The 26,943-nt window shown below is 31.6% G+C and overlaps 2 protein-coding genes across 4 annotated transcripts; one reads left to right on the top strand and one right to left on the bottom strand.

The window, feature by feature from the left end:
* Window positions 1-1,293: 1,293 nt before the first annotated feature.
* LOC132953822 (uncharacterized) lies at window positions 1,294-2,715 on the top strand. The gene has a single exon (XM_061026158.1). It carries the CDS (start codon window positions 1,294-1,296, stop codon window positions 2,713-2,715), a length of 1,422 nt encoding a protein of 473 aa, XP_060882141.1.
* A 13,258-nt stretch (window positions 2,716-15,973) lies between these two features.
* LOC132934573 (uncharacterized) lies at window positions 15,974-19,601 on the bottom strand. 3 transcript variants are annotated; one of them, XM_061000891.1, is made up of 9 exons: window positions 18,845-19,601; window positions 18,542-18,742; window positions 18,335-18,477; window positions 17,932-17,998; window positions 17,695-17,863; window positions 17,433-17,626; window positions 17,175-17,355; window positions 16,943-17,079; window positions 15,974-16,327 (listed from the first exon to the last, which is right to left on the bottom strand). In XM_061000891.1, the coding sequence occupies exons 1-9, from the start codon at window positions 18,881-18,883 to the stop codon at window positions 15,974-15,976; spliced, it is 1,485 nt and encodes a 494-aa protein (XP_060856874.1). In that variant the 5' UTR covers window positions 18,884-19,601. The 3 variants fall into 3 exon arrangements, with proteins under 3 accessions (XP_060856874.1, XP_060856877.1, XP_060856876.1); XM_061000894.1 differs by having other exon boundaries at window positions 18,335-18,456; XM_061000893.1 differs by having other exon boundaries at window positions 18,542-18,739.
* Window positions 19,602-26,943: the final 7,342 nt, after the last annotated feature.

Genomic DNA, 26,943 nt, shown 5'->3' with positions numbered 1-26,943 from the left:
TGATCCAAGTACGCGTGAAAGCGTTATTTGATCTAGAGCCACTGAAAAAAGAGTCGGCAGTACATTTGCGTACGCTAATTGACACGGTGTCCGGTCATTTAAAAGCGCTTGAGTCTTTAGGACAAACTCCGGACAGTTGGGGCGCATTGTTATCTCATTTAATAACGTCAAAACTGGATGCAAACACGAGACGAGCATGGGAAAGCGAAGCGACCAAGATGGAAGATTTCAGAGTGCCAATACTAATAGACTTTTTAAAATCACGTTTTCGAATTTTGGAGGCGATAGAATCAAATAAAAACATGAATACGCAGGTACCAACAGACATTCCAAAGTTCAAGAAATCAGGAGACAGGTCTTCATCATTTACAACTACCACATCTTTCAGATGTTATAATTGCAATGGCTCACACTCAATTTATAAATGTACCAAATTTCTAGCACTCACAATACTAGAGAGAATAAAAAGAATTAATGACTTAAAATTATGTAACATATGCTTACGCGCACACTCCGACAAAATGTAAGTCACGTAATTGTCCGAAATGCGCGCGTCCACATAATGGTTTATTGCATTCGTCGCGCACCAACAATAACAATATGCATACGGGCGGTGCGGGGAACAGCAGCGAATCGTCCAACACCACTCCACCTGCGGAGAACGATAGAAATGATATCGCTAATGAGGCAATGATTAATAGCGCACCCGCATCGGTAAATGCTCATGCACGTCAAAATAGTGAAGTAGGTCAGGTATTGTTATCGACGGCTGAGATTCTCATATTCGACAGTCAATATAAACCGGTTTTGTGCCGTGCGTTACTGGATAGTGGATCGCAGCACAATTTTATGACCGAGTCATTGACCCGGCGTTTAAATTTAAACCGAATAAAGTCATCGTGTTCAATAATCGGTATTAATGATGCATCGCATACGTTAACGTACAAAGTAACAACTACTATTAAATCGCGTATATACGACTATTCATTAAATTTGGAATTTTTCGCACTTCCAAATTTAACGAGCAAGTTACCGTTGATGCCGGTCAATCTGACAGAACTGAAGGTCCCGGTGGATATAATCTTGGCGGATCCATCTTTCCACGTGCCTAAAAAGGTAGATATCATTTTAGGCGCCGAAATATATTTTGAATGACTAACTAAAGAGCAAATTCAGACAGTTTCACGGGGGCCCATTCTCCAGGGCACTCGTTTAGGTTGGGTTATCGCGGGACCCATCCCTTCGCCAACAAATCAAGCCGAAAATTCAACACTTTCATTATGTACGAGCGTAATGTCCAAATTCGCAAATATAGAAAATCAAATTGCCGAATTTTGGCGCTTAGAGGAGGTAAAGAATTGCAACGTATACACACTAGAGGAAAAAAGGTGTAAACAACATTTCGAGTCAAATGTAAAGCGTGGTGAAGACGGGCGTTTTACAGTAGGTCTACCTTTTCGTGACAATGCTCCTAGATTAGGAAAATCGTATGACGTAGCCCTTCGCAGAATGTTATCATTAGAACGACGATTTCAAACCGATACCAAGCTCAAGGAAGAATATAGCAAATTTATGAAAGAGTACTCCGAACTTGGACACATGGAAGTTACGAAAAACACGATTCCAGATGATAAAAGTTATTATTTACCGCACCATGCAGTTCGCAACGAAAGCAGTACTAGTACCAAACTGCGCGTGGTTTTCGATGCGTCGGCGAGAACAAGTACTAACGTAAGTCTAAATGAAGTGCTTCTAAAGGGACCCACCGTACAAGAGGATTTGGTCTCTATAATGACGCGATTTCGTATACACAAATACGTATTCACAGCTGATATAAAAAAAATGTACCGGCAGATTTGGGTGTCGGAAAGCCAACGTGATTTCCAGCGCATTTTGTGGCGTGAAGACCCAAGCCAGCCACTAAATATATATCGACTAAAAACTGTTACGTATGGCATAGTCACCGCTTCATACCTGGCAACGGCCTGTTTACAAAAATTATCCGAACAAGAGTCGTCAAAATTTCCCGAAGCCTGTCAGGCCCTAAGTCGTGATTTCTATGTAGACGATTTTCTCGCCGGAGCTATGTCAAAACAGTCTGCATTAAGATTACGCGATGACCTAATAACGATTTTGAGGGGCGCTGGTCTAGAGCTGTGTAAATGGTCGAGCAACGATCCCGACTTGTTGCTTGGTGTTGAAGTAGTACCAAGTGCCAACAATGACTTAAATTTGCAGTATACGGGAAATGTTACAAAAATTTTGGGACTTTATTGGAATAAAGACATTGATGCATATCAATACAAAGTGTTAATGTACAATAACAAAACGCGACCAACAAAACGCGTGATATTGTCCGAGATTGCCGCAATTTTCGATCCGCTTGGTTTAATAAGCCCTGTAATAATTTGTTTTAAAATCATAATGCAAAAAATATGGCAAACGCGGGTAGATTGGGATGCAACGTTACCAACAGAAATTGAAGGCGAGTGGCGCAAGTGCCGTGCAAATTTAATACATTTAAACACGTTAAAAATTACGCGTTTGCTCGTGGGTGATGGTGACATTGCGGATATACAATTACATGGGTTCGCGGACGCATCACTTACAGCATATGGCACTTGTCTATATCTCCGCGTAAAAAACACGTACATCACCCCAGCCCCACCCATTTGGAATTTTAAAACATTTTGTTTACCATTATTTAGTACTTAATTTGTATGAATTTGTATGACAATTTTCAAAATTTGTACGATCTTCGTTCGGCGGCAATCGCAAATACTTAAAATCTACCGTCACCCCAGCCCCACCCCTCGTCTAAATTTCAGTGTTTTCGAATTTATTCCTGTGCCATATTTTAGTACGTAATTTGTATGAATTTGTAAGACCGTTTTTAAAATTTGTACGATCTTAGTTCGGCGGCAATCGCATATACTTAAAATCTACCGTCACCCCAGCCCCACCCCTCGTCTAAATTTCAGTGTTTTCAAATTTATTCCTGTGCCATATTTTAGTACGTAATTTGTATGAATTTGTACTACCTTTTTTTTGAATTGTTCGCTGTTATATTTTTGGTGCTCTCCATTCGTATTTGAATTAGTTGTATATCATTTTATATTTTATAACTAATTTTATAACCTATACCTACTATATATTGTACTTCTACATTTATGCTCGAATTTAGTTGTATCATTGATTTGTATCATCATCTCACATCTGTGACGATTACAACTTACAAGTGTTAATATGACACGCTTCCAAGCTAAAATTAAAAATAGCGATCAACAATAAAACAAAAATTAATAAGTTCATTAGTCTTCAAAATGTAAAAGTTTTTCAAACCACTGTACGATTAATGATAGTTCGTTATCAATAATGGCACAAAACATATGAACCCTACTTTCGGAATACCTGGAGGAGAGGTAACGAGTTTTATATTCTCTACATCTTGATTATTATCCATGTTTACATAATACATACGGTGTATACCTGTATGGTAAAAATAATCTGTATTCGATTTTGAAAAAAAAGAACAAACAAATTTAAGAATGAAATTTTAAATTGTTTATTAATTAATATAAAATGTTATAGTAAATGTTAAATGGTGTAAATTAAAAATTCGCAAGGTACCCTTGTATTACCTTTCACTGGAATTGGTTTGGACTTTAAGTCATCATAAAGTTCCCAGTTGTTCGAATGGTTCCGCTTGCAGTATGATTGATAATGTCTAATACTTTGCCTTAATCTACTCATCTCGTGTCTATGTGAACATATACCTCTCAGCTCATACTTTAGGTTGCTTATAGTTATAACTAGAGGCACATCGTCTAAACATACTTGGACCTGTTGCGCAACTTCTGTACTGTAATCCTTGTCGACTGCATCTTCTGAAGTATAATTAAATAATTATTTATAATTAACTAATAGAAAGACAATTTTAATTCACCATAATATACCTTCCCAATTAAGTAGTTCAATAAATAGGTGCATCGATGAAGCAATTGGATGAATAGTTTTTAACCCTTTACACATATTCCCTGTTCTTATAAAGCATCTAGGAATCCAATGGTTATTAGTGGGGAGATTATTCAAAATTAAATCAGCACATGCGTTGATATAATCCTGTAGCGAAGAGTACTGGGTAAAACATTGTACCACTGCTGACAGTATTGCCAATGACTGATCGCATACTGTAATTTTTGGCATTGGTACATCACTCTACTTCCAATTAGCAAGCCAATTGAAAATTGTCACATTGCTATGCCTTTCACTAAGCATATTAGTGACGGTAAAACTAAATTCATTTTCTTGATCATAAACAAGAGCTTCATAAAGAAATATATACTTTGTTTTTTCGCTATCGTATTTTTTAAAATTTGAAACTACAGAACCAGTTGCATCAATAATAATTTGTGGACACTTAGATGCACGAGCATAATTTCTGTATAAGTGAATCTGCTCTCCAGTATGATAGTATACGTAAAATGGATCGAGACCTACGTCATGAATTACAGTTTTAAATTCAATTTCAGTTTTCATTATACATAAAGCGGTCAATTTATCAGAATGTCGTTGATTATTTAAGCGTTGGCGTCTTTTTAAATTTCTCAAAGCATGTCCAGTTGGAATTATGGCTGGTTCATGATCACCTAAGTATAAATTAAAAAAAGGTGGTCAATTGGATGTCGCTCTGCTGTACAGTAGATTACAAGTAGGTCAATGTATGGTGGATGGTATTAAATTTGAATCCAATGATATAATATCATTGTATAAGAAAAACGTGTAATGATGTGCGTTTAAGCCATCTTATCTGTTTATATTAAATGTACATAATAAAATAATAATTATAATTGTTAGCTATTAAGAATAAGATAAAATACACACATACACTCATACACTCACACAAACATACAAAATTAGATATAAGGATCTCCGTTAGTGGTCACCGCACTTGTTGTACTGTCACCGTCCAGTGAATTTTAGATGTTCGTAAGCGAGTACGCAGATTTTTAATATAAAAACGTATACAATTTTTTTATGTGTGTAAAAATAAATAACTTAAATAAAAGTTATATTAATCAACTAGAAAAGAAGATCTTGTTGTTATACATCAACCATAGTCAACTCAATAATTAAGGAGGTAATATTTTTAACATATTACTATTCACATTTCGAATCATTACAAAGGATTCTGAGTGGAGGCGGTATGTCAGTCTAGGTATATGAACAAAAATATTTAAAAATAGGAGATCTTCTACAACCGTGATTATACCTACTCTGTGTCTGCAGCTGCCAGCTGTGATCACGATGTAGAGAAGATACCTATTACTTCTATTACTATAAGAATTAGAATATTAACATATAGGTAATAACTTATGTTTAATAGTATACTTTAGAAAAAAAATCAATACATTACCATTATTTTATTATTCTTAATATGCTAAAAATATACATGTTGATAAACTGTACCTATTTATTATGACGTATTTAAGTTCAAACTAATTAAAATTCGTGTTTTAAAATAATTCTATACTTTATAATTAATATAATTTCATTTTTAACACCAATTAATTTTTGATTTTAATTTTGGGTACTTACCTGTTTTCATCAGACGCACAGCTTCATTTTCTCTGTATGTCTCGCACGAAATCCCCTTTTCTACTATAGATGATAACGCATTTTCTATAACAGGACCAATCATACGTCGTTTTTTAGTTCCTTTATGTGGTTCGTTGAAATTCCCAACATATGTACATTTCATAAGTAATAGTATAATTACATACCTAATATATTGGATTTCTTCTTTATATTTTTAAAAATAAAATTACCTTGCATTTTCTGGGGGTTTTTCTGATACTATTCCTTTAAAATAGGATCCACAAACAGAACACCGACCAACAACAGACACATAATTATCACCATTTGATAACACTTTCGCTCGGCGAAATGAAAGGCAACATGGTAATTGTGTATATATCCAAAAATGCTCTGCAACTAATGGTGTCCATTTGTTTTTGGGTAAAACTTCATAGGTTTTAAAACGCTGAAGCGGTCGTTTTTTATCCACTAAATTGTATTTAACTCGTTGTGGTTCGATCGTCGTCTTCCATTCGTCAGATGAGAATGTAATAACAAATTTTTTATTTGGGAAATCTTCATCGCTATCCACTTCATCAATAGACTCGGAATCTATATATTGTCAGTTTATATAATTAAAAATTCACGGAAAACACAAATTAATTTTGAATTAAAACATAACTAACCATCATTATCGTCCAAATTATTGAGTTTAATGTTTTTGGGTAATACTACATTTGGTGTTTCAATTGGGGTCAATCCGAGTTTTTCTTTTATCCCATGATATCCTTTATAAACAAAAACATGCAGAGCATTGCTCGACATTTGATTATTTAATTCAACACTTATCTCCTGCCATACGGAGTTTGTAGCTACAACCACTTCTAAGAACAAATATTAGAACAAATTTAGTTTGGTTAAAAATTTTTTTTTAAAAAAACACGCATCGTTGTAAAATCAATACATTCATTGCTCCGCTCAGAATCTAAAATCGATTAAATCGACTAAAGTACTATATAGAAGTAGGAATAAAAATTATAATATCGAAATAATAAAGTAATATTATTCATTGACAAAATTATTATTTTAATATTGACTATTTGGTTATTTATAAGCCGTGCGCGCCTGCTAGGTAAATAGTTTCGACCAATGGTTCTGCTACACATGGGTTGGTGATATAAGTAGGTACAGTTTTAGAACGCTGCAGCTATAGTCGCGTGAGCAGTACATGATCACAGCAAATTTGTAATTATTAACTAAAAACATTTGCTATTTTATATGGTCATTTAACAAATTCAAATTTGTTATAGACTTCAAATGCAAATAAAATTGGTTAGACAATATATTATAATAATATAATGCATCTTAAGTTAACATCTACGAGTAAGGATGAAACGGTTAGTGGCGTAGATGACGAGGAGGATAAAACAACAAAATATTTGTGTAAACGAAACTATTTTTTAAATCTAAAACCGTTTCGGCATGTGGATCGGTGTGTGAAATGTCGGAGATATACTAACTAACGGTCAGACGTCATCCTTATAGTATCTGTGATATGTACTTATTACCACATAGCCGCATATCACAATTAGATTTATAATTACCACTATCCATAAATACATATTAATTATTAACTATTCATAATTAGGTAACAGTAAGAAATTATTTAGTGTAAAAAATCGATAATCTATTGAATTTGAGAACTGATTATTAGCGATTAATAATTATATTCCATTTACCTAATTGGTTATTTTGTTTTATAATTCATAAATAAAAAGAATCATTAAAAAATTATTTAAGTTATTGACTATATGATGTTATACTATAAGTTATGAATTATTACTTATTAATTTTTATAAATCATTATTATTGTATAGGTAAATGGTCACATGGATATATCATGTACACTCGCGTCATTGTTTGTAGACATATTTCTATTAATATTATTACTTACTTTTTTCTCCATTCACATCAGTTATTACTCTCTCCTTAAATTTAGGTACAATACTTATAATTTTATTAGGACAGATCGTTGGTTTTCGACCTCTCATTTTAAATTTATGGTAAATTTAAACAATTTAAGCAATTTAATACCAGCGATGAAAATACCCTTAGAATCACTAATCGGAAGCTCGTAATATAAATTTGATCAATTAATATAAGATAATAATATTATCACAGTACGACACACAGACACAGTATTAATGGTCATGACTCATGACAGTCAGGTCTAAACTGAAAAAGATATTTGGAAAAAAGTAATTATTTCTGTATTACAACATCGACAATAGTCAATGATCTATTAATATCAATGTCAATATAAAATATAATATATACAAAATGATTCACAATATTAGCTATATTAGTAAAATTAGTTATTTTGGGAAAATAATATTCTATATATAATATTCATTATTCATACAGAATGTAACATACCATTATTAAATTATTAAATGACCACACTGCAAATATTAATACTAAACCGTGTGCATAATATAAATTACGTAGATACCTTGATATCTATAGTACATTGGAACATAAAAAACTACGAACAAATTTAAAAATAATTTTTATATATTTTAATGGAAATACAAATTAACACATTGGAGACGACAACTTTTTAAGGCATTGTTACGTTCATGACGAATGTCGTGTTAAAAACGGTCAATAAATAATTAAAGACGAGCACCGTGTTTTACAAGAACTCGTTTAAGTATATCGATATTTTTTTATATTAAATTATAATATAAATTGTATTGAAAATATCGCAATACCAACAATTGTTTGGATATTTTTTCGATTATATTATATTATAGTCCAGAAATTATAAAAAATAATAATATGTCGTTGACATTATTTCCCTATCGACCGTCAATAATAATAATTTAATCGTTGTTTGCTAATTCTAATAATTGTATTTGTTTATAATTATTCATATTATTTTTTAATATAATAATTAATAATAATACTTGATATAAATCACCATGTGTATGTGTTTAGTTTTATGATTACAAAGTTAAAAATATTACATGTGTTAAGTGTTTACAGAAAAATTATATTATCAAAAGAAAACAATAATATTATACGATTATTTTTTAGGCCTATTCTCCTACTAGCCTACTTGTATTTATAACAAATACGACGACAAGATAAAATAATTATCTCGGTCACCTTTTTATTTTGTCGTATTAAGCCGTATATTACAGATATCGCGATGTAGATAATAATATTTATTTTTAGACCTATTTTTAAATCAACTCTCTCAGAGTTCGATGAAAAAAAAAACTAATCAGACTATTCAATAGCGAGTAAAGCTAAGGTTAACATTTTATATTAATAAACAATTCAAAATTTCATTCTTAAATTTGTTTGTTCTTTTTTTTCAAAATCGAATACAGATTATTTTTACCATACAGGTATACACTGTATGTATTATGTAAACATAGATAATAATCAAGATGTAGAGAATATAAAACTTACAAATTCATACAAATTACGTACTAAAATATGGCACAGGAATAAATTCGAAAACACTGAAATTGGTGACGGTAGATTTTAAGTATTTGCGATTGCCGCCGAACGAAGATCGTACAAATTTTAAAAACGGTCGTACAAATTCATACAAATTACGTACTAAAATATGGCGTAATATGACTATTATTTTGCAATTCTTGACCTTGGGTGGGGCTGAAATCACATCACCCCAGCCCCACCCATTATTATTGTTAATAATGGATTAACCAAGACCGTACAAATTTTGAAAATTGTCATACAAATTCATACAAATTAAGTACTAAATAATGGTAAACAAAATGTTTTAAAATTCCAAATGGGTGGGGCTGGGGTGATGTACGTGTAAAAAACTATAATGGTGAGGTCATAACTAATTTAATTTGTTCGAAATCGCGTGTCGCACCATTAAAAACAATTTCCTTGCCACGTCTAGAGCTATTAGCCGCCGTCCTACTAGTGCGGCTGGCCGCCAAGTACGCGATGAGTTTATCTATACCAATTTCCGACGAAAAATTAGGGGAAAATAAACTTTATTGAACTACTTTTTAAAACAATATTTTTATTTGAATATTTTAATGAATGATATAATTATTTTATGACTTAAATTTAGCGCAAAATCAAAAATACAATAACACTGTTGAACAAACATTAAGCATAAATATAACAAATAATTTGTTTTAGAAAGATTCATAAAAACTTTTATAATATTGAGAAATTATGTTAGTTTGAATTAAACTCATTAAATCGCGTATTTTATTTTCAGAGAGGGTCGTCATTTTAGTATAAGCTGATTTTAGAATTATGTTATTAGTAGCTTCTATGCTTTTTCGAGCACGTGTTTTTTTTTATGTAAAGTTAAGTTCGTTCCACTCTGACTGTTTATAACTATTTAAAAAAAAAATGACTTCACTTCCTTTCTCAAAATTTCCGATAATTTAAAATCATTACCAGATACATCTTTTGTCATGGTAAGGTCCATGTCAACGTATTAATATCCTTGAAGTCTGAAAAATTAATTTCTCGAACATGTAGCAGTTCTCCCTTCTTTTTAGCTTTTCGGATAATGGGAACATATTGGTCTGGAACATAAATTAGTCCAGATTTCTTGGCTCGGGTCAATGATTTTTCAATTATGCTGTGGATAGTATCTCCCTCATTCTGAATGTGTCCTCGAATCAAGTACTTATCTGTTATGGATTGAATGTCAAGGTTGAACCACATACGAATACATGACAATGATGTATCTAAAAAACAAATTAGGTACTTAATTATAATCAATAATAAAATAAAAAAATTTCTTGACTTAACTTGTTTTTTTGTTGTCCTCCACAATTGTCCGAGTAAAAAACCACGTTCACCACAGGAAAATGACTCGCCAACTCTTCAAGATATTGTAACACACATCTTCTCATTTCAATCACACCTCTATTTCCTATTCCTTCGTGTCAAAAAAAGCAAAAACTTTTGTTTGCGCACCGTCTGTTGATCCAATGTCACCAGCTGGCCGCGCGGTACTTGCGGCGAACAGGAAAGCTTAATACTATAGATAGGAGGGTAGGGTGTATTAAATCTAGTAAATAAATAACACGATGCAGGTATGGTTGTAACAAAAGTGACTCTGTTGCCGTTCAACAAGGTAATTGTATATACAAGATGTGGGGGGAGGTATCAGGTATGATCATACCTAACAAAATAAAGATATGATACAATATGTGACACAAGGTGCCGAGCATAAAACACGGTAAGAACAAATAACAACAATAACAATCTTATCTGGTGGCGAGTGATGATAGTGGCAGCTGACGCCTGGACCTCGGTGACGGAGAACAAGACTGCTAATCTGGTTGATGCGGCAACGGCTCCACCACTCCGGCGGTGGTTGATAACACCTGTGTACGGCTGCGCGCACGGCGCACCGGCGAGCACAGGGCACGGAGCAACGGGTGGAAACCCAGCAAGCCTTCTTGGCCGAGCAAAAAACCGATGGTGCGCACAGAAATAAAATATTGTCGGACGGCGTGTCCGACAAAAAATCACAATGAGGGGGGACGGTGACACAGTACGTCGACCGGCCTGGAACTTTAGTGCGCGCGAACTGCCACGGGCAATAACCCGTAACTTGTAACTGGTTGGCGGTACGGAATAGCTGTAGCCGCGGGACGCTCGGCTTACGCGACGTGGATGACGGAGGAACGGGGTCGAGCTTTGAAAATGTTCGACGCCCGTCGCGACGTACGTCGAGAGCAGCGGCGATGTTGCACAAACGGACTTTGTCTTTTCCAATTTCACTCACCTACATCAAGAACCAAACAAATAATCATAAATTATACTTATGAAAATATTTTTATTTTTTTTTAAATTTACTCCTACTTACCGTAAAATTATAAAAATTAAGTCTTGATTTGTATAAGAAAGCCGAAGATTGACCCATTGGCACTGGTAAGACAGCTTGTAAATCATAAGCTGCCAAATGTATCTCCCCTCTTTGAGCCATTTGCTTGTCAATATTTTTTTCTTCACGGCTCTGAGTTTTTTCTTCTTAATGACGTTGGTACTTTTCATCGAGCTTTACTTTCTTTTCATTTGTTGCGTTTTTGTAACCTTCACAAATATCACATTGATCCTTCTTTGGCAGAAAAAAACCAATATTAAACTCAGTGTTAAATGTACGTGAGTAGGTGTCGTAATTTGCCGCTTGCAGTTTAGCGGTACTCCTTTGAGAATAATAATTTCTGTGAATTTCTGAGATAGTTAAACCACAATCAATGAACTCTCTAGAAGTGTCATTTCTTACAAAACGACCCTCGATTCGAGGAACTGAGTTTATGTGGTTCTAACTGAGGCCAAGACTTCGTGATCATTCTTGCGATGATTAGAATGTTTTCCTCTGTTGCAGTGGCGTACAGAGGTTATATAATAAGTGGAGCTTAATGGCCTAAATATCGTCGGTTCATCGTCGTTTTCATGTTCAGATTCACTCCCAAATATTTCTTCACATTTACTATGTAAGGTGTTTGGTAAAGCTTCCGACGTTATAAGAGTATGAAAAATTGAAGCAAATTGTAAGTACTCTGAACAAAGATATTTTTCATCAACAAACTTTCCATATATTTCTAAGAAGAACTTAAAACTATCTTTTGGTAAAAAATTAGGATTTTGATTTATTTTAAAAATGACTTTACTTGTAAGAAGTGATAGATCCTTAAGAACACCAATTGATTCATCACTGAAACGTTCAGATAGTTGTCTTTGTAACATTGATAAATGTATGAAATTTAGCTGGATCATTTTCATATATCAAATTAGATTGTGTTGAAGTTGAAATACATAACGTTTCTGAAATCCAAAAAAAAGTATGTTTTAAATTTAAATTAATAAGCAAGCAACTGAATATTTGTACACACATAGAAATTTGGAGTTATTTTAACTACAATGATAGTCAATGTTACACGCATTTGAACGTCGATTTTGAGCTAAGGCTGTCTTGAAGTTGAATTGACATCAACGTTGGGGTTAAATTTGTGTGTGAAATATACGACAAATTGGAGTAATTATTAACCATTTTTGTGGTTAATTTAACATTAAGACGTGTTACAGTAGCCGTATTAAAACTGAGTTAATTTATAATCCTTGAGCGTTGTTTTAGTTAAAATAATTGTCGTAATTACCATCATCCTAAGCTTGCTTAATAGCGAGTTAACTATTATTTGGTGTTGATTTAACCTCTGAATTCTGTGATTTTACTACACCCGACACATTGTAATAACATTATCAGTAGTTATCAGTGTCATCACTAACGTCAAATTAATTTATTACAGGAGTGAGCTGACATATATTGGTGTTGTTTTGACAACAGCAAGTTTTAAAATTACACTTCATCAAATGTTAAATTAGATTTTGTGTATAGTGAATCTAATCTTAAATTCATTTAAATCAGGTTAGGTTATAGTCAAAATAATTTTTAATTTTGTATAGAAAATATTTGTTTGAAAAATAAATTTAAGAAATTTAAACTTTTAACACTATTGTGGTGAATACTGAATTATGACCATGCTTATTATAATTTTTTTATATCTATGTAATAAATAAACACAAGTTTAATTAGAATAACATTTATTTAAATTCAATATTTTTTTACAAATTTAGAACGATAACTGATAAGTATATTAATATATAGTTTTATTAATAAATACTAATTATAAAAATAAAGTTTACAATTTACAATGCATATTTTAAAGTAGCATACATTTTACCATTCTCTAGAACTCTAGCCACAGTTGGTGTTGAATCAGGTAATTCATTAATATAACAGCCAATATGATTTGAAATATTTATTTCTTTAGTATTTTCAATTTCATATGCATGGTAATGTGGATCAAAACCTATGCTTGAAATTGGACTGAGTATAAAATAAGGGTTCCTAGATTTCCCTACAAGCAGACTTATTATTTCCCCAAAAATACAGCCATCAAGATTTACATCAATAACCATAAGTAAGCCTTTTTTATAATAAACTCCTTTAAATTTAAGCCAAGAAGCATTAAAACAAACTGGGACTAATTCTTGAGGAAACTTGTACAATGGTGCTGGAAACTCAGAATTGACAATAATCTCTTTTCCAGTACCTAATTTTAATTCATGTTGAAAACCAGTTTTTGAAAGAAGGCGACTAACCATTTGAAGTTGTAATTTATAGGCTAATGTATGCCCAAGATTTATGCGACAAGGTATTGCATTTGCCACACCTTTCAAAATCTTATGCTTTGCTTCAAACCGTATACATGATGTTAACTTTATTGGGCCATTTTTCAATAACATACGACCATAATGGGTTAAAATATGAAATTTCGGTTTTAAATTGCTTTTTGACAATATGAGATACAGTCTATTATGTTGAGCAACAATAGAATCTAGTAATAAAGCACAATCACTTTGTATTCTACGCGCACAGCATAAATCAACTATCTGTCGTAATAAAATATATAGTTTCCAATTTTGAGAATGTTTAGGGACTAACTCACCTACAATTAAACCAAAATTTCTTACTAGGCATAACATCTCCGATGCTGACATAATAACTACCCCATTATTTAAGTTGTTCTGATTTATTTTTGGAGGACAGTTTTTGCGTTCAGTAACACCGTAGTCAAAAAGAGTTATTCTAGAATTTAGTTGGTTCAAAGTAAAATATTTTTTATCAATAAGATTTTTAATTACTAGTGCCATGTCATAACGTGCCACTCCTTCAGGAATATCGTGCATAAAATCACAAACCATATTTTGTACAACATGAAAATTGGGCACTTTGTTAAATATACATCTTTCATTTAATCCAGAATTAGACACACAGTTTAAAATAATATCGGTTTCATAATTATTTTCATTCCGTATTAAAGTGTCAACTTCGCGTACCATTTTATGAAGATCATGTTTAGAACAACGACAAATTCGGCAACAGTAATTAGCATTAAAACTTTCAACAAAACCCAGAATTGAATTTAGACCTAAATTGTCTCCTAATACCAAACCAAGAGCAAAGAATATTGTAATTTCGACCGAGTCAACTTGTATTGTAATGCCATTGGTTTGAAGATCTTTCAACTCATTGATTAGGGATGAAAACATTATTTCATTTGTCACTTTATTAAATCCTCGATCAGTAGAGTGAAATAAAAATGCTACAAAAATGTTTTCCAAGGCAGACAAATATTCGGGAGGAAATGCTACTACTGAATAATAAATACATCCCATTTTATGTATTCCAGAATGTGAACCCAATGGGTTACCTAATTCAACATCATCATAGTATAAGTAAATAGGGAATACAATTTTGTCTGAAAAATTACGTCTCATTTTTTTCCAAGTGGAACCATCCAAAAATGAAATCATGGTTTCATTATTGGACAAGGATTCATTCATAAATTTAGTTGCAGTTTTATAAATATCAGGAAGTTCAAAGAAAGCTTTCAGATTTCTTTTTAACGAAAGAAAATGTCCTTGTACTGGTACCATTAAAAGTCTATCTTCCCCAAGAACAGTTTTTTTTTCTTTTGTGTAACCTACAACAATAGTTTTTGGTATGATGAAAAGATCATTTGAAACTAAGTATTTCATGCGAAGGTGCTCAGTTGTAAGATCTAAAAACGGATGTTGAAGAGCATTAAACATTTCTTCAATTTCAAATTTTGTTGAGAAACTACTTAAGTTTAAAAGTGGCATAATCTTTGACTTCAATTCAAGTACTATATCACTAGAAAATAATTCTATGACCCCGTCTATTATTTCTTGCAAAAGCATACTTGTTACAGACGGTTTCATCATAAGTTTACTAATAAAATTTAAGGCACACTTCTTAATAATATTTGTATATGATATTTGTGTTAAAGGCAACAAAAATAAGTCATCAGTGTTTTTAGTCCTTATAAGTTCATCAACAATATGAATATCTTCTAGAACTTCATATGTGTCAATATGGTGATCAGAGGTAGTAGTAGTTTCTGACAAATTAAAAAGAGTAGATGCAAATGAAGAAGGTTCAGTATCATTATAGTTATTACCAATAGCTTCACTACCTAAATTATTGTGTAATGCATTATCAGAATTTGATTTTACTAATGGATGACTTCTGTTTAAATGTTGCCTAAAGCTTTTTAAACCTCGAAAGTCTCTACAACATGATTGCTGTTTGCACATATAAAACGACCGAGTTCCCATGTTATGGTAAATTTTCATGTGCCATATAAGTTTAGAAATATAGTTATGCCTTTTCAAGCATAAAAAGCAGTTGTACATTTTGTTACAAATTGTAATTACCTTTGACAAGTTTAATAAATTGAATAAAATAGTATTCCATAAATAATATTAAAAATTGAACATACCAAATTTAAATACTAACAGTTTCGTTCATGGTATTCATTTTACTATTTAAAGAGACAATAACTGAAGATTGACGATCATAAATTGTTTCTAAATTGTACAGCTGTAGTTGTAGAATGATCCACGACTCATAGCATTCTTTTGGATAGCAGCAGTGTAATGCCATATATGTTTTGAAACAAGCATCTACGGCTTCCAGTGGACAGTCAAATGTCCAAAATTGATCATCGACTCTGATATAACAGTATTTAATGGAAAATATATCTTTGCCAACCAATACTATAAAAGGCTGAATAGTTGTGCCATACTGTATATATTTTTGAATTCTCTTATCTAATTCAGCTTCAAGTCCTGTCAAATTCTGAAAATCAAAAGAAATATTATGACCTAAGGTTCAAAAATTATATTGTTACAATTTGAATGAAAAATTTCAAACTAGTTTAAACAAACTTATGATGATTAGAGATTTGTAATTTTTATTATAATTATTATTTTTATTATTTTTAAATACTTAATACTAAAAAGACAATTTTAAAATGAAAAAGTATTTGTATACCCCTTCAAAAGATAAAATCTTGTGCCGAAGAGGGTGAGATCTAAATTCTAATTACAATTTATATTAATAACAAAGTAGGATCTATAGTACAGAATGAAGACAGACTAGAATTATATTAGATAGATATATGACTGAGATTTAATTACAAACAAAACTTTTAAACAACTTAAATGAATTAAAACTATCTAAATTAATTATTAGTTTTGTATATAATGGTGGTCCTTTATTAACTGGACTCTGTTGTCCAACTGTGATTTTAATGTTTTTGAAGGTATTTAAATTGGTATAATTTTATTCCTGGTATTATATCTGGATTCAGATTTATATTTATATTATAAATACTATGTTGTCTTTTTTACACATACTTACAATATATAATGAATTTGTTCAATTAAAATGTAATTAATAAATATAACTTACAGTAACATGAACAACAAAAGCTGCAGCTGACTCAACAAGTGACGGTTTCCATGATTTTTTGTTATTTTTGATTTGTGTTTTAGTGGGCACAAGATATGGAATTAGGAGAAGTTTGAGAATATTGCACGTCCTGGTATCTTATATAAGAGTAATAAATAGTTTAAATTGAAACAGTCAAGTACATGTTATGTAAAAATATTATTTTAATTGATGGATTTATATTTATACTCACTTCCGCTGAGTTGTACAGCATCGAGTTGTTTCAATATGTCTTTACCGTAGTTATCCTTCACTGAATTTCTACGTAGACTCAGTAAATTATTTGAAAAATAAGTCCACTTTTTTATAAATGTTGGCCAGTCGTGTAAAAGATTCTTAATGATGGGGTACTCCAAATTAAAATCTTCAAATACCTTAAAAACATAAATCTTGAATAAAGATACTAACTAATTTTGTGCCATGATTTTATTATATTTATTTGAAAAATTACCAGAACATATCCTTTTGGGCCACATAAAATAGGCCAGGATTTAAAAATTTCAGACAAATGACGTTTTGAAATGTCAGAACCATGGATTTCTGTTTTCCTTATATCGTAAGTAAGTTTCCAGTGTTTAATAACTTCATCAAAGTCAGAAGATGAACCTGACTTACTCAACCAGACTTTAGCAGCTTCAATTTCATCTATTATAATCAATGTTATTAATAAATAAAAATGTCTACAAATTAGGCATATTTTATAATTGTATTACCAGAAAATGTTATGACTGCAGGTGATATATCATTAGCACATTTAGTTTTTCTTTCACCTTCAATAGCACCTATACTTCTCAAACGACGCGAGACATTCTTCCACCTTTCAACTAATTTCCCTTTGGCATGAGAATTATTTCCACTACTCGATGGTATGAAATATAGTTTCTATATAAGATGCATGGTATAATAGTTTTATTTTTCATAAATATGCTGAAATTAATTTGATAACCAACCTCTTGTTCTTTAGGAAATATTTCAATGATTAAAGATGCGATTTTCCGAAAGTAAAAGTCAGTACCCCTGAAAATTATCAAAATATTACCAAATAAATAATACTACACATTAATTACATAATATTTAATTGGCTATTACTCTACTACTCAGTAATTACTAATTATATTAAAATCAATTCTCAATTGGTAGATTTCTGTTATTTTAAACCTAGGCAATGAAAAACACATTATATTTTTGAATGTATCTATATAAATATTACTTACATCAAGTATTGGTGTTAAAATAAAAATACAGCTAAATAAATAACAAATAATAAATAAAATTAAACTCTGTAAAAAAAACCTAACATTGATCTACACTAAATTTTTGGAACTAGGTATCTACAGTGATTTGATTTATTACCTGCTCTTATCTTGAAACAAGTAATTAATTAAAAGTTTAGTCAGGCTATTCTGAGCTTCGTCTGAGAGGTGGCCATTATTGACCTTAGCATCAGTCATAATGAAACGACCATCATTTGTTGTCTGCAATAAGGCCATAATTGTCTACAAATAATTCATTACAATTTTTTACAAGCTCATACACTGTTATAGTACATTAGTATATTACCCGTGAAGTCCACTCCATTGGTTTATATACACCATACTTGGGATGTGGAGAATATGGAGAATATCTATTAGAACTACTTGCACTAGCACTTATATTATTATTGTTTTTTTCTACATTCAAAGGGGTAATGATATAATCTTCATTTAAATTATGTGTACTTCCAGAAATACTATCATTATATCTTTGATCTTCAAAAAACTGCTATAAGTTTAATATGAGGTTTGAGATAAATAAATTAAATAACTAATTGAACAAATTAAACCAATATTTAAATTCATAATGTCTTGTATTATAGGTACTTACCTCAATATATTGTATATTTTCGTTATCGCCCTGGTCCATAATTTATAAGTAAATTAGTTTGTAGATAAGTATCGAATATTACTTTTTACACTATATGTTTGCACTTTTAAATCAAAATGGTACGAGACACGATGTCACGATGGAGTTGAAACGAATAAGTAAACTAATGGAAATAACAGATTTTATAGGTTATGGGTAAAATTGATTTAATATTTATTGTTTACAATGTCTAATGTTATTATGACTTGTCATGTGGTAAAATTACACATTGTGAATTGTTAAATCAACACTCCTCGGGTATTCATTCTAGTTACAACATGGATAAAAATAACGTGGTAAATGATAATAATATAACACTGTTTGATATTGAATTAAATTACTTTGGAGTTCAATCAACATTTTTTTCTTCTTATATATACTTCTGATATAGTTAAAATAACGTGGTTATTCATTTGTAAATTTAACTATTTGTTTATGTTTAAAATGATGATCAATTTTGTTATATTAAAGTCATCTTGCTAACCAAATCTACTAATTACGGTAGCTACAATGACATTATTATAATGTTATAGATTGACTAATTGTGTACATTTCATACCAACAAACAAAAGTTTCAAAATAACTATTTATTGTTGCTTAATTTACGTTTAATTATAGTCATGACAATTCATAACAATTGTCAAGTGATCTACACTCATGATGACTCTCGACAAAGTGTTATCGTGAATAGAACCAACTATTAACTAGACATTTTGCTCTCAACACCCCTATTTATTGTAGATTTAACTCCGAAATTTCTATGCGTGTATGATGTTTATAGTGTATTAATAAAGGTATAAATTAAAAACTATTCATAATAATTAAAATTTTAACAATACGTGATACAAATTATGTCAGTTGTTTGTATTAATACATGTAAAATAATAAAATATAAATATACTAGCACCTAAATAAAAATATTCAAATTTAAATTACAAAAATGTATCTCAATTTAACTATATGATAATCTTACCAGTTCTTGTAAATTGTTCTTTAAATTTATATTAATATACTGTTACTATAGCTAATACTTTTTGCATAAAATACTATTAAATAAAAAATTTTCTTGTAATATATTAATTTAATTTAATTTGTTAAGCTTCTTATATTTAATTTAATATTAGTTTTGCATTTTTTAGGGCATTTTTGTGATTTTTTTAGGTCATTGAAATCTCAGCCCTACTTATAAGTAAAATGTGAATTTTAGAGGTACCTATTTAAAAATAAAAACACTTGAATGTAATAAGAGAAAAAAAGCATAAAATACACCTATACCTAAAATAAAATAAATATATAAAATTCTAATGATGCACGTGAAACCATTAAAAGTTTAGCATGGTGTTTTAAAATATTTAAATCAGAGTAAATTTTGTTTAACATATTGATATTTTAATTAATTAATAATACTCTCCAAATTACTATAAAATACTTAAATAATAAACTATAATATATTATGAACATAATAATAAATTTAAGCTTACCAATTCTTTCTAATTTTATTTTCTTGGTGAAGAATTCTTTTATTGAAGCATTATTTAAATTTCTTTTTAGTTTAGGTGTTACGGTAGTTTTTAACCTACAGCTTTTCACATGTCTATTCCAATTCGTAGGGTTCATGTCTCCTCTTTCACGTCCACAAATTTCGCAATTTTTCATTCTTCGCAAATCTACTTTAAAATATATAAAATTATGAAACAATACATAATTCATTAATATTTAATATTTGACACTTTGATTAGTACATTTGGATATTAATGAATAATAACTTTTACTTACCGATCACCACTCACTGTTTTAAACAATTAACTTAGAAAATTCAAAATTGTTGTTTTTAAACTACACATTTTAACACGTTAAACAATTAAACTCTTATATCGTTAAATCCACATGATGAACACGGCACACATTTACTAAAATAAGCACCAGCGTTAAGTACTAAGTAGTAGTAAACCAGTAAATAATATAATGATGGTCTCAGGACTATGGACAATATCACAATAAAACAATACACATATTACACATTAGTCCGCACTCTACTATAGTCCCGCTGGACGTCTGGTTGACTGATTGCAAATAATATTATGATAATATAATTATACCAAAATCCCAATACGTTTTTAAAAATAACATTCAATACTGTTTTGTTATCTATATATAATTATCGATAGTCGACATTCGACGTTCACCGCCCAGCCAAAATCATAATAATGGTTAATGACTAATGAGTATTATAGGATGAGGGAAAATAGTCAGCCGTTGTCTAATGTCTAAAAATAAATTATCACTAGATCTAGATGTATTAATAATATGTATTTAAAATGCAAATTCTGAACACCCGTATTGTTCCTATTACTATTACCACTTCCAGAATTACGCGCACTATTATCACGATTGTTGTTATGTGTATTTGCTCGGTTTTTTCCGCCTGATCGACCGTTCGTTTGCCAGCACTCCCTTGCGATATGATTTGATTTCCCACACGTGTAACAACCAGTGTTACTTCTATTCTGATTATTACCAAAATTATTTCGCTGATTATTATTATCGTTATAATTTTGTCTATAATTGTTACTATATCCGCCGCGATTATTTGAATTACTGTATCCTGTACGATTACTGTATCCATTACGATTATTATTATCAAAATTACTGTATCCGTTACGATTATTATTATTAAAATTACTGTATCCTCCACGATTAATATTTTTATTGAATTTATTGTATCCGTAATTATAACCATTTCGATTATTAAAATTATTATTCCTGCCGTTTTGATTCATATGCCCGTTATTACTGCGGTAAAGTGTATTATTTTTACCATTATTATTCTGTTGCTTTGTGTTATCCCCATTTACACCCTGATTTTCGTTTTTACTAAAACTTTGACTTTCCGCATTATTCTGCAAATTTTCTATACTCATCCTAGAATTATATTCGATTTCTTCGTCAAGAGCCATTTGTATACACTCCTCTAAGGACTTAGGACTTCTTGCTTTCAGTACTATATATAAGTGATTTGGTAACCCCGTCATAAATATAATCATAGCCTGTTTCTTCGTTTGGTTTTTCACTACAGTTTCCTCAGCTTTGTTCAACCCTATGGTACTAGCTGCACATAATTTGTAATATAATTCTTCGATTCTATTCGCAAATTTCGCTACGCTTTCTCCTTCTGCCATACGTGCCGTATTTAAACCTATTGATAAAGCCCTTTCCGAAATTTTATGCTCGAATGCCCCTTGTAAAATTGATTTTATTGCTTCCCAAGAATCTAACGTGCGATATTTAGTTACTTCCAAAGCATTTCCCGCTAATTTAGAAGTTATAATTTTTAGCAATAGTTGTTTGTCTATCTCCGCAATATCGTTGAGTGCTTATTATTATTATTTCGTATGGTTTCAATGAGCAACATCAACAACACTTAAAATATTAAAAGATATAAAAAGATATAACATCTACATAATAAAAATAAAAAGATGGTCAACAGTGATAAAACTCAACACATAAAACATAAAATAGTTAGGAGGTTCCCCATTTGGTAAATGTGAGGGCCATGCTATATCTTCACATCCAGGTTCTTCATCCATTCCACCGCTTCTTCCTTCGTCTGGTGGATATCTTCTATGGTGCCTTTAAATGCGCGGATTGGACATTCAGTGATGATGTGATTGATCGTCTGGGACTTATATCCACAATCACACGTTTCATTGTCACGCAGTCCCCATTTATACATCATGTGACCACTCCTACCATGACCAGTTCTAATACGGTTTAGTGTTACCCAAGTACTTCTTTCGAGGTCAAATCCCGGTTGTTTGATAGTTGGGTTAGTCACCAGTTTTTGGTTATCTGGATTTTCTATTGTCCAATCGTTTTCCCATTTAGAACTTATATTGAATTTATCTTTGGTGAGATCCCTTGCTGTTTTCCATGGTGGTTTACGCGACTTGAGTCGTTGAACACCTTCTAATACATTCAGGTCCGTGTGTATGGGAAGGAGGGGGTTATTAGCGTACTTTTTCCTTTCTTGCAATAGTGCATGTTCTCTTCTTAACTTAGGCGGAGCAATGTTACTAAGCACTGGTAACCATTTTAGTGGTGTAGACTTTGTCAACCCACCAATTGTGCGCATTGCCACATTAAGGTGTTTGTCTACGTTCTTTGTGTGGACGCTGTTAAGCCAGACAGGGGCACAATACTCAGCTGTAGAATACACTAATGATAGCGTGCTTATACGTAACGTATTCGCATCAGCTCCCCATGTTGAGCTAGATAGCTTTGAAATGATACTCTGACGGGTCTTGACTTTTGCTGATAGTCTGGTTAGGTGTTCTCTATAAGTGAGTGTTCTATCTAAAACCACTCCTAGGTATTTTGGGTGTTTAGTATTTCGTACTTCCTGACCGCCAAAGTTTATATTTATTTCTTGACTAGCTTTTTCGTTATTCAAATGAAACACTGTTACTTCCGTTTTTGTTGGGTTGGGCTTTAGTCTCCATTGTTTAAAATATGAGTGTAACTTACCAAGGTCGTTGGTTAGGGGCTCTTCTAGTCCCTCAAAGCTGGTACTCTGACTAGCCAGGGCTATATCATCCGCATAGATGAACTTTTTGGAAGATGTTGAGGGCAGATCTTTTGTATATAGGTTAAATAATAGTGGTGCTAGGACCGATCCTTGTGGTAAGCCGTTATTTAGCACTCTCGTCTTACTTTTTTCCTCTCCTATGTAGACGGTTAGTTGTCTATTACTGAGCATGTTGTTAAGTAGTTTGAGTAATGTTTTACAGGGGATTACATCGAGGAATTTAGATAATAAGCCTTTTCGCCAAACTGTGTCGTAAGCAGAGGACAGATCGACAAAAGCTACAGCCGTTTTTAGTTTTTTATCGTAGCCGTTTTCGATGTGAGTGGTTAGCGCCATGACTTGGTCACAACAGTTTCGTTGTGGACGAAACCCTGCCTGCTCTTGCGGCAAGACCTCATCTATGACTATCGTTGAGTGCTATCTCACATGTATTTATAAATTCTGCTACGTCTTTTTTACCCGTGCAAATTGGAATCATAGAAACTGCTTTGTCTAAATCCATCTAATATTTTATGTTTGCTACTTTTTTCCTAGTTATTTGTTCTAATTGAACGTGTTTTACACCTGGATTAGATCTAGAACCTGATATACCCGATAATTTTTGTTTTACACTTTTCTGTGGGGTAAGTACCTTACCTAATTTTTCCGTTTGACTTAAAGTCCTAAAATAATTTTTTCTAGTAACGTTGTCTATACCTTCTATTATCTCTGTAGTATCTATTAAAAATTCCTCTTTTATTGTCCTATTTTTTCTCACTACTTCTTTTCCTAATTTTTTATTTTTAACTTGTTCTATCGATTCATCCGAAGAACTACTTTCAATATCTGAATTACCCGATTCTTTATTCATATATATTCAATAATTACCAATATCATTTAAGAATATTTAATTTACTTAACTCGACATTTATTCCCATCATTTATTCTATATATCATATGCGTACGTATTTATTTATGTACGCCGCGTCGTATTGTGTAGTGTATACACACACGCACACACAGAGAATGCTCGTATTTTTACGTAACTCTGTCGTTGCGTAATTTCTATCGCTCTCCCTACGATATATAACAAGTTTTGGATATTAGAATATCATTAATATTGGGTAGCTACTCCAATTTAATAAATATTTTAATATCCAATTTCTTATTAATTCTTACAATTAAAATCTAATTATTCTATTACTTGTTATAAATTTAACGACCTATTTATCGAAATGTTACTGCTATATTTTATTACTACACTTATTCTATGCTAGCCTTCCTATTACTTCCACTTGTAATATTTTTCCCAATTGATTTCTTTCAATCTAATTTTCTTTGTCTACAATTTTTTCAACATTAAATACTTCAATTCAATACACCTATATATAAGGTCATATACTGCCTTTAAGACACAAAATTAACTTTATTTCAGTTTATTCAAAAAAACTTCTTTATACTTCAAAAACAAAAACTCTTTATATACTTTATCTCAATATTTCAACTTCAATATTCTTCTATATTATTCACAAAACATTTAATCATTTAATTATTCAATAGGTACCTATATTTCCCAAAAATCATCAATTATTCAACAATTGACTAACAATTAATTCACTTCAAAATTGTATTTCAATAATCACTTTTTTTTCTCTAATAAAAATTATTCATCAACTTATTACATTTATTCAACTGCTACGCGTGCATTCATATATATATTTTCCCAATATTTTCTCTATAAAATTCTATATTTTTTTCTATTACTTTTTCAATTAACTATAGTATTCCCTTACTATTTCATTTGTTGATTCCTATTTAATTCAACTATTTATTTCAACACAGATCAGTCTACTGCTGTCTATTTTACCACAATTATATATATATTTCTTTTTCAACAACTTATATTTTTTTCCTTTAATATATAATACAACAACTTATTATACGCACCTTCACCAAAATCAAAACTAAAATTTTACCGCTGGCTTCCTTAAAAAAAACCAACGTGAGACGTGTACCCAAGCTACAATTCTATATGTAATTATTTTTATAACTTAATTATTAACTCACATTATCCCTACACCTACTGCTCTGTTCATTTTTTTTTCTAGTCTGCTTTCCTGTCTTTAATTCTGTTCGTCACTTCCCGGAGTCGTCAAGGGTGTACGGTCCTCGACTGTGACTTTGAGAGTTGCCTCCGTGTCGTTGACTTGAATCGAGCTCCGCGTCACTGCTGCACTTCCTCCGCTGATTTCCGCTGCTCTGACTGCTCGACTCGCCTCAATTCCTTGGAAGTTCCGTACTCGACTGCGCCAGTGTTAAGCAATTGAGTTATTGCTTAGCTCATAAAGTTGCAGGTAGCAAGACTGATTGTAGAGGATTTCTTCAGGTAGAGTTAATAAATAATTTAATACTGGTTGAAAAGTTAGTTGTTTTATTGAAAATACTCTAAGTACAATTTGACAAGTTATTGCGTTGTCATTCGTGAAGGTGCTCGCCTGTACTGTGGTGTTACACGTCTGATCTACAGGCCGTTTCGGGTCTGGTTTTATAGGGCCTCTTGCTCTCCTACCTCCCCCCTAGTCTATCGATTTATCTGCGGATTTCACAGGACGTTGTTCAATTAATCATTGATACATTTCCACGTCTGGTTATTCCGACAATCGTATCCTGTTATCGTGTTTGCGATACATGCTATACGCCATCCGTCACTCTCTAGACCAGTGGTTTTCAAACTGGGTGCCGCGGCACACCAGTGTGCCGCGAGTATCCACTAGGTGTGCCGCGGTTTTTAACTATGGAAGAAACTGAATTCAACTTTCTTGGGGATGAAGAGTGGTGGACAAAGTCATCTTTCTTAACTGATTTGTTTGAGCATCTTAATAAACTAAATTGAAGTATGCAAGGTCGTGATGAAAATATACTAACATCGTCGGACAAAATTATAGCTTTCATCGAAAAATTGAATTTATGGAAAACTAAAATTAATCAAGGTAATTTAATCATGTTTCCACGTACTTTTTTACTAGTTGCGGATGACAACATTTTGTCATTAATAGTCAAGTCTATCACATTGTTAGAAGTAAAAATGAATAAATATTTTCCAAGTATTAATATTAAAAATTATGACTGGGTACGAGACCCTTTTAATGTGTCTATTAGTGACTTGGTTGATTTAAAACTTGTTGAAGAAGAAAATCTCTGTTCAATTAAAAATTATCGAACATTGCAGTTGAAATTCAAAAAGATCACTCTCAATAAATTCTGGATATATGTTTTTAACGAATATCCAGAGATATCTATAAAAGCACTGACTATTCTTTTGCCGTTCTCAACCTCATATCTTTGTGAACAAGGGTTTTCAGCGCTTACGAATATAAAAAATAAAAACGAGAAAAACTAAATTCAGTGGAAGAAGAAATGAGAGTATGTCTGTCAACTATTCGTCCAAGAATTAAAAATATTTGTAACGCCCATCAGGCACACATTTCTCATTAAA

Source organism: Metopolophium dirhodum, chromosome 1, assembly GCF_019925205.1.
Source record: "Metopolophium dirhodum isolate CAU chromosome 1, ASM1992520v1, whole genome shotgun sequence".
NCBI lineage: Eukaryota > Metazoa > Arthropoda > Insecta > Hemiptera > Aphididae > Metopolophium > Metopolophium dirhodum.
The sequence above is the reverse complement of the archived record's forward strand: the minus strand, read 5'-3'. Positions and strand labels throughout refer to the sequence as shown.